This window comes from Limulus polyphemus, unplaced genomic scaffold, assembly GCF_000517525.1.
Source record: "Limulus polyphemus unplaced genomic scaffold, Limulus_polyphemus-2.1.2 Scaffold247, whole genome shotgun sequence".
NCBI classification, from domain to species: Eukaryota; Metazoa; Arthropoda; class Merostomata; order Xiphosura; family Limulidae; genus Limulus; species Limulus polyphemus.
The window spans coordinates 17,729-27,926 of NW_013665857.1; the positions used below are offsets into that span (position 1 = coordinate 17,729).

Sequence of the window (10,198 nt, forward strand, 5' to 3'; positions counted from 1 at the left end):
ATGACTGACTAGCTGCCTTTCCTGTAGTCTTTCACTGCTAAATCAGGATGGCTGGTGCAGATAGCCCTTGTGTAGCTTTTTGCAAAATTCAAAACAAATAAACCAATCTTTTGAAAAATTTCTTTCAAATAACCAAACTTACTAATTGTGTTATAAAACAGTCCAGTGTCTATAGTAACCTTTGAATTGATTTTATATCTAAACTATATTGGAGGCAAGATATTGTTGCACATTGTGTATATGTTCAATGCCTTTTTAGGTATGGATCTGGTGGCTTTGGTGGCCGGGACTTCAGACAGTTTAATACTCGTGACCCACGTGGAGGAGGTGGAGCTCGAAACCTGATGACTAACAGCTTCCAGTCTCCAAGTTATGGATATGGAGCCAACCAATTTGTCAGCACATATAATCGTGGCAATTATGGTGGAAATTATGGCTCTGGAACAGATTGGTGGGGAAACTAGTTTTTTTGCTTCTGGCAACAGCATGTTAGTTTCATTGTATGAAATGGAGTTTCTAGCTACCACATTGTAGAATAAATTTGAAACAGGTTTCTGTGAAATAGGGAAAGCACAGTTTCTATATACAACTAGAATGTCCTGGGCTCTGGTGGTTGTCAGAGTCTACTGTTTAGCACAAACTTTTCTCAAGGTTAACCAACAGTTGTATATTATTTATGTATGCTATTTATTGACACTAATTCTGTTAATAATGTTATGTCATTGCCTACAGTGTATCACAGTGAGAATGACCGAGTAGCAGAATTGTAATTCACTGTGTGGCTTTTCCTGCCTTTAGGTTGTATTAAATATCACATTTTGTGTAGTATGAAAGATGTTAGGCTATTTTTAAAGTGCCTAACTGAAGTAAGATGTGTTAAGAGATTGGTTTCAATGAGAACCTGTTTTTTTTACTCTAGTAGTTTGTGTCATCATACAACAGATGTTGCTGTTGCCAGTATTAAAACTTTTGTTTTTGCTATTTTTGATTATGCTTTAATTGTAGGACTTGTACATTTTTCTGCTGTCCCCATTGCTGCAGAAAGTAGCTGTTTTTTTAAAAACCAAGCCTATGAAAAATTAAACTTGGGCTATAATCATTAAAACAGTTCAAATAGTTTCACTGGTGACCACACCTAAATGTATCAGTTAGAAAATATTAAGAGTGTCAACTCATAATGTTCATGTTTTATAATATTTAATGACTTCCCTGTGAGATCTGAAGTTTGGCTTTTGGCTAGTTTTATATTAAAAATATGACCAACTAAAACCTTGTGAAACACTATTCAGCACGATTGTAATAAAAGCTGTAATATTTTATAAGTTACTGCAAGTATGTTTTGTTGTACAGGTTCTTGTTTTGGAAACTCATACCGAAGCATTCCAAAACTAGTGTGTGATAGGAAAGATTAAAATGACATGAAGCATGTTGGAACGTAAATAACTTGTTATTACTTTTTCTTACATGATATCTTGCTTTTCTTTGCTTTAAATTCACTTTTTTGTACAAGCTAGTTTATTTAAGTATGTAATCACGTTTTTGGAGCAGTGTTTTAAAACTTTTTTTCATATATTGATTCATTTTGATATATTTGCTTTCCAATTAAATCATGTTTATTGACTTTCTAAGTTCATTTTACTTGTACATAATTACACTATGCTGTAGTGTTTCGTTTAATTTAAATTTGTCATAAGCTTAATATTTGTTGACATGTTTAGGAGAGGTGGAGCTTATCAACTAATAAGTTTTTGTCCAATTTCAGCTTTTCACATTTGATGTGAATTCTAAACAATTCCATTGTTTGCTCTGAGTGTTTTATGTGTGCAGTTGTCCATGTAAATATTTAAATCTGCTATAAAATATGTTTTGTCTAAACCTAATATCTGGAGTTTAGAAAAATTAAGAAGACTAAAAATTACGTCCATGAAAGCAAATTATTAATTTGTTTTACATCTTTGCAGTTGTGTTAAGAGTTGATATATTTTAGAATAGGTTTTTCTCTGAAAAGCAAACAATGTTGTTGTTTCTAGCTAAAGAAAAGTTTGCATTGCTCTTATGAAAGCTTTATACTTGAAGAAACGTGATAAGCATTTTAGTCATATTTTGTGAAACTTTTTTTATCCCATGTGACATAATTTTATTTATGTATCATTTCACCAACTTAGCCTGTTTTAACTATATGTAGAGTGTATTTAAAAGCTTACTCTTGTTTTCAACAAGCATTTAGGTGTGGAACTGTTTACTTTTAAAACATCCAGTGTAGGCAGCAAGGGGACCGAATATAGTTGTTTATAAACTGTATTTATCACGTATCATTATGTAGTTAACTTGGTAGTAGTACTTTGTGTCTTTGGATGGGCGTTTTGAAGATTAATAGATTTTTTCCAGAAATAAAATGTTTTTTTGCCGTTCCAAGAGTTTAACCCCCTCAACCATCAGTAGCAAGATTAAGCCTAGGAGAATGGACACAAGATTTAGTTCTTGATCATTCATTTTAACCAAGTAGAACTGGAGAATCAACCCCATAAAAGGTTTGGATACCAAAATTCAAATCAAGCATGCAGTTTTTATCCATCTTCTGGGGTGAAATAAAAATAAGTATAGTGAAATCAACTAAGTTCTGCTAATTTTGTATATGGTTGATGCTAAATTTGTCAAAGTTTGCAGGGGGGGAAGCCTATGTTCTCATACTCATTTCTGTTAATGTTGACAAGTTGTAGTTCTACACACTTTTGCAATGACTTGAAACAGTAATAATTACTCAGCATCCAGTAAACCTTAATTTTTTTGTATTGAATAGTTCTATGAAAAAAGATCCTGTATATGACATATATAATATTATGCATCATGTGATGGGCTGCTCAGTTAAAGGCAGGGTTAATTGTTGTAGTGCAGAGACCTACCTAGTGTATTCTTTGATTTGTTAGGAAATGCTTGTACAGTTGAATGGAAACTGTAGTGAGGGACCATATTATCAATAAAAAAGTAGTCTCACTTACTGTTTCTTTTTTCTTTTTTTTTGTGGTTGTGTTGTAAGCAAACAAATATTGAGTGATCAACTGATGTATTTTATGAATGAAAAAACATATGGTTCTTATAGGTTTGCATTATATGCTTATTTTTGAATTTTATTTGTATTCTGTCTGAAGTATATAGAAGTAATTAAAATATGAAATAACTAATTTAAATGGGTTATTTTCTATGTTCAGTGGTCATGGATTTTAACCAGTAGTCATTCCATAATCTCAAAAACAAAATTTGAGTGTAATGATATTTATTTAGTTTCTCTGTATTTGTATAACTGACTTAGTACAATAGTTTGTATATATGTACATGTATAATTACATATCGCAAAATACCGAAGAAGAAAAGTCTGAAAAGTTTTCAAGATCTAAAACAAATTTTTTCCATACAATTTATTTTTAACCATAGGTGTTTAAATTATAAAGGTAGCTAGTTCATATCAAATAAAAAAAATATTATTTAGCTGTTGTGCATTGTGTAGTGTAGTTTAAAAACAGTCTAGCTAATAGCATTGCTCTCATTTAATATAACATTATAGTTTCTGAGCTTGGTTTTTCAGTTCTTCTTTAATTGTAAAAATTAGTTTTTATTACATTTTGTTTATAGTTGTGTGGAGTAAAAGATGCTTGACAGCCCAAGCTTTAGTCTTAAAATATTTTTTTTTGTAACTTTTGGATGATAAATACAAATTGAATACTGGAAAGTAGATCTAAAATACAGTTTTACCCATGAGCTATGTTGTTAAGTAGTATGAATAGTTAGGCTACATTATTAGTTTTGTGGTTTATTTCTAGTCTAAAGTTAGGTTAGATGGTATTTAGTACTGTTAAATCTGAGTTTGTATTGTTTTAGCATTGTAGTTTAATAACCATTGATATTAAAAATTAATAGTATCTTGTTTGTAATTGTTTTTGTTTGTTTTTATTAATATTCGGAGAACCTGATGCTACATTAAACATTAAGCTTGCCACTTTTTTTCTTTTGTTGCACATTTATCGTATTTGATTATTAAAGAATCGTTGTTTAGTAAAATATACTCGTGGCAAATCGTATCGATGATGTTTTAACAAACTTTTTGCATGTGTATGATTTTATCTAATTCAGTATTTAAGAGTGCCATCTAGAGTTTGTTATTTTTGTGTCATTTTGATATTGGAGCATGTTTAAAATGCAAACTATTGTTGTGTGTGATATGGTGTGTGCATTTAGAATAACCAGTGCCTTAAATATTCCCATACCATTTAAAAAGTGTACATAAACAGTAGCTGGTGTTTGTAACTTTGAAACCGTAAAGTTGATCTTAAGGATTTGTGTTTGTTTGTGATTGTTTCAAAGATTAGTAGTTATTTTGTAAAAACAGCATAATATACAGAAGAAACAAATGAGTAATATAATTGATTGTAAACATCTCAATTGATTTTGAATGTAAACAATGATGAGTGATATTTTTAATTGTATATTTGAAGAATTGCTAATTCTGAAACAAATGAACATGTTAATGTACGTGTTTGTGTGCGGATGCATGTGTGCCTGAACTATTACTAGTTAACAGTAATTAAAGTGCTCAATTATGCTGCTGTTTAAATCACACAAGATATTTGTTTTCATTTCTGTATTCAAATAAAAAATAGTTGTTATCTGGAGAATTGACTTATTGGGTGCTTAACACCAACACCAGTGTCTTGCCTAATTATACTTTCCTTCAGACATCATTGCATGTATAATATAAATATCTTAATCTGTATATAGAAAACTCAATTTCCTTGTTCCTATGCTCTGTGGTGCTCGATCTCAGTATTGTCATTTCACTTCCATTTATTCTTGGAGATTTCTGATCTCTAAATTAACAGGTTTTCTATATGAGAAATTAAAAAATTATACTTCTAAGAAAGGAGCCTAATATGTTATTTTCTCGGTTGTATTATTAGTGTTGGCTTTTGTTTACTTATCTCAAGGAATTATTGAAATTTCTACATGGCTACGTCTTCCTCATTTCTTAGAGCAATTAAAAACTAAATTAGAGGTGCTGGTTTTTCATAGTCATTGTGATTGCTATGATAAATAACTACCTTACCAATCTCCAAAATGGATAGAATAATATACACTACGTGTTATTAAATGTTTAGAAAATTGGTGCAAGAAATTATTTTACCATATATTCTTAGTATACCAGCATGTTGTAAATTTAGTACCATGCAGATACATTAACACTAAGATGATTCAGCTGAGGTTGTGGATTTTTCTGGTGCATCACGGTAGCTTATATTTGTTGCTAGGAGCAGATAAAGTCTGATTAGATAAAAAGTTCATCAGTTGTAAGGGAGATGTTTCATGTCAATAAGTTAATGGGGTTGATGGGTGGGGTTGGGAGGGGTTGACTGGGAGGTCTCTGCATGAAAAATCATAAGCTTGTTATTGCCCATCACATATCAAGTATTTATTGTAGCTAATATGGAATGGGTGGAATGGCCACTTATTATCAGTAAAAAAAAACTTCATAAACTGAAAAAGAAGTGAAGTTATTCTACAGGTCTTTTCTTTGGCTGTCAAAAGTGAAAACCTAAATATAAGTAACAAACATATTAATAATGGTTTCACCAATGGAAAATCCTTTTTCATAACTTCCTTAGAACTGTAAAAAAATACTTTATATGAACATGTGCATTGTTATTCATATTTGTAATTCCAATTGTTTTTGAAACTATAACTAAATTTGAAGTGTACAAAAATTAGGAAATGTTACCAAACTTAACTTCTTGTGGTCCAGGATGATGTTTAGTATTAAGTGAATTGCTGCATCTGATAGTTATTTGTCACCTGCAGAAGTTCTCGTTAGTGTACCATCCACAGAATCTTTTGAATTGATGCCACAGTTATAATTGTCCATTCATTCCATACTAGCTTTTCAATATCTCTCAGACTGCTCATGGTAACTTTTTTATGTTGATTTTCTGCCATGTGGCAGATTTCATGGTGTAAATGTATTTCAGAGTGTTCAGCTATGTCACATCCTTGACTCGAGGGATGATGGACATTTAAATCCTACCAAAGTCTCACTCACGTTTAAGCTATGGGACTTTGCTAGTATATCCTGTGATGTAATGGCTTCCTTTTTTGTTCTTGTCAAAAGGTAAACAATTTATGGGCCAAATAATTGTTGGCTCTTCCACTAAAGGAAATGTTTTTATTTGTACATAGGCATTTTATGAACAAGATGGAATGGCAAAAAAAAAAATCTTTCTATTTTTATTTTTTTTTGTATTTAATGGTAACTTTTTTTTTTTCAATTGTATTTGTCCTCTGCCTTGAAGTGTTGGAAATTGGCAGAGGCTTGGATTTGTACCAGTGTAATCCCTTTGAAGTTTCCATTAAAAAGTATATACTTAACAAATTTGATGTGGGTTATATTTATTAAAAGTAAACAATCTTTCCAATGTCTTTACTACCATGATAAAACTTTTTATCATTGTTATCTGTGTTACGGTTCAGCTACAAAGAAATGATGCATTTTATATTTGAAGTTAAGGTCATTGAAGTTTGTCACTCATTAAATATTGTAATGTTAAACATTCAAACAATAATTCATTAGCTATTATAAAATAGTGCACAAATTAAAAAAAAGTATTTATCTTAAATAGAGGATGAGTGCAGCTCAGTGTTTAGCATGTTGGATTATGAATCTGAGGATCCATGGTTCATGTACTGTTACTGGCATAAAACAAGCTTTTCTGCACTTTAATGCCATGAGTGCATTACAAAAGTGACAGTCAAATCTCATTATTTGGTTTGACCAGAATAGTCCAAAAGTTAGCAGTGGGTGGCGGGAACTAGCTGCCTTCCCTTTAATCTATCTCTTGAAAATTAGGGAAGCCTATCACAGATATCCCTCATGTAACTTTGTGCAAAATTCAGCGAACAATTCTCTTTGAGAAAAATTCCAATAATATGAGACAAAATATTTTTTTACTTAGTTTTTTTAATATAAAGCAATTTTTGTATTCATATAAAATATTTTCTGATTAATACAAAAATATATTTATTAAAATCCTGGTTTATGGAGTTATAAATTATTTTATGCTAATTATTTCAACAAATTAATTGTATATAATGTGACAAACACAAATACTTAACAGAGAACTGCGACCACCCATACAGAATTAAGTTATCATGCACTGAACGGTCCTCCCACTAGCCTGTATTGCTATATATTTTTGAGCTTTCCATATATCTTGGTGTAAAATAGCTTGTTTTCCTTATAAATCTATAATTGTAAATTTTTCCCATATCTTCTTACCAAACATTTTTTAACGATAAACAATAATATAGTTCATGTACTTGTTCATATGGCAGTTGTTTTTAATTCACAGTTTCACATAATGAGTAGTTATTACTCTTCAGTACAAAATTCACAGTTTTTCTCAATACTTGTTATATTTCTTAGAACATTAAAGTGATTTTAAGCTTACAATCCAGAGCTATGGGGGGGGTGAAGTCGGAAGATGCTGGCTGCATGTGAAGAAAGCATATATGTTGTCTTTCCATAGGATAACAGTTCAGTTGAGGCACATATGAGAGGGGTGTTTGGTTATTTCAAACTAAGGTACTTTCTTAATGAAAGGTTAAACTTGTACCATTGAAGAAAATCTGAGTATGGCCATAAGAAAGAAATTGTTTCAAATTTGATTTGGTTTATGTTACAAAACTGCTTACATATGGTTCTGATTTGAAATAACTTTTGTCAAAAACATCAATTTTGGGTCTGTAATTATTTTGAAAGTTGCTTTTTTATAAATCTTGATTATGGATTTGAAACTACATGTATTTTAAGACTGGTCAAAAGTTTAGCTATTAATACTTTTAAACAACATTTGCACAACATTATAAAGTGAAACGTCTTGAATAATAGCCTAAAAGCATTTAAATATCCTGATATACATTTTTACTGTTTCTCACATTTAGCAATTTCCTTAAACTGAGGGGCAGTTTTGTGTACTCCTTTAACTCATCATCAAGTAATGGGTAAAGAGGTTTATAACATGAGATATGTATGTAACTTTTGTACTTGCAATGACTTTTCAATAACTATGTTTTACTATTTGTTGTAAGTAAAAATTGGCTATATCTTCTATTAAGGCTTATTAAAGAATTTGAAATTAGATAGCCTTTGTTAAAGGTTTTTTGTTTGTTTACAGTTGGAACTAGTGTTTTGTCATTGCAATTATGAATTACATAACACAAGTGTGCTTCAATAATTTTGTAGGTACAGCTTGTCACTAATGAATTCACATGCCACATCATGAGAAGTGTACATATAAAGACATGGTTGAATGAGGAGGATAAATGAACACCATATTGGTATGTGATGTTAAAAAGGGAACATCTTAGAGATCTCTTGCTACAGGAATTTTAAAACAGCACAGCTGATAATCATGTTCTATATTTAGAAACAGCTAATAGTTGTTTTAGACAACCAACCTTAGACAGCAGTATTAAACAGCAGCAAAGATTAATGCCACAAGCAGAATACACCATCCCAGATTTGTGCCCTAATCAAATTATTTACCTCCAAGCAAACCTGGCAACTGTAGTCGGAGAAGAGAGAAGCAGAAGTGCTGTGGGTCAAGAATATTGCCAGCAAGGAGATATAACATAACATTATGTTTAAGGATAACAAGGGATGTATTGGTCCATGTCAGCTGTCCCACCCTTTAAAATAAATTTAAAAAAAATAGATAAAAATCTTAGTCAGTCTTTATCATTAATTTAGTTATAAAGCTTTCTCTTAAACTCTCTTAAATTTACTGCCTCCACAACAACTGAAAGCAATCTATTCAAGTGGCCAACCACCCTGTTAGAAAAATAAAACTGTCTTAGCTGAAGGACACTCCTACCTTGCCAAAATTTATATTTGTGTTCCCTAGACCTACTATTCTCCCCATTAAGTATGAAAAAAAAGATGATGCATCAACACTATCAGTTCTTTTTACAATCTTAAATACCTCAATGAGGTCCTCTCTAACTCTTCTTTTTTCTTTTTTTTAAGAGAAAACAATTTCGGAGATCTTAATCTATTCTCATATGATAACCCTTACATCTCTGGCACTATTATAGTAATCCTCTGACACCTGCCTACTATTCAATGACTTACAAAAAATAGTAGCAAGTGGCTCACATATCCAGTTCTTCAAAACACTTGTTTCATGTTACAATATTTTGTCAGCTTTTCTGTAGGCTGTTCCAAATGTGCCATTACCAACACTTTTGTAATGAAGTAAGCAAAAGTATCATATATACATATAGGACCCCGCCACCTAGCAGAACCACCGATGTCAGAAAGATAAAATAAGATTACCAAAGGATATCTTGTGGTCTTCCATTTTGATCATGCCAAAGGAAAACAAGTATGAGAAGAAAAAAATTCCTAAAGATAGAAATAGATATCCCTCTGATACTTTTTTGTAAGTTATCAACAGATGGCCCAAATGTAAACAAACGCATTTAGAATGAGATCAATGATGCCATAAAGGATGATATTTGTGAAGGCCTTCATATCACACCCTGTAACCTTTATGTCAGTTCATTCAGACGTTGTAGATTTAGATAGAACATAATGTCAAGACCTTACCACAATCTTCGTAGGTTTTACAAAAGATGCCTTACAACATTAAACATTTCTAACAAACTGAACTGATTTTTGACTTTGAACTCAAACCTATTCTTATGAGGTGTGTATATCGGGTATATGCTCCTCTATCAACATTCTACCAGAGTTGTTCAACGCTAAGTTTGGGGGTTGTAATACTACATTTCTTTATTCTATCCATGCAGTGGGCACAGCACAGGTAGCCCATTGTGTTGAACAACAAACAAACTTCTAACTGTGCCATGAGAATATCAATAAAAGTTTTGTGAAAACAACTCAGTAAGGTATCCAAATATCATTCATTTCAAGAACTTTTGTGTGCAGGTAATTTTTTAATTTGTCGTTTTTTTTATAAATAACATGCCCTTCAATTGCCCAATTTTTTAAACAATTGTTTTACATTATTCCCATATTATGCTAGAGTACTCTATATTTAGCTTTATGTTATGCCCAGAAATCTGTGGGAGGCTGCATAAAGAAAATCTTATAATATGGTCTAAATGTACGAAAAATAAAAAATGAAGCGCTATG

At 31.3% G+C, this 10,198-nt stretch overlaps 1 protein-coding gene across 1 annotated transcript in view; it reads left to right on the forward strand.

Annotated features, from left to right (window-relative positions):
• Window positions 1-6,415, forward strand: part of LOC106478755 (ATP-dependent RNA helicase DDX3Y-like) — a gene marked incomplete at its 5' end in the record, with an annotated part of 22,410 nt that extends 15,995 nt beyond the window's left edge. Inside the window, one exon of the mRNA XM_013939317.2 lies at window positions 260-6,415. Within this exon, the coding sequence (XP_013794771.1) occupies window positions 260-464 (205 nt within the window). The remainder of the gene's footprint in view (window positions 1-259) is intronic.
• Window positions 6,416-10,198: the final 3,783 nt, after the last annotated feature.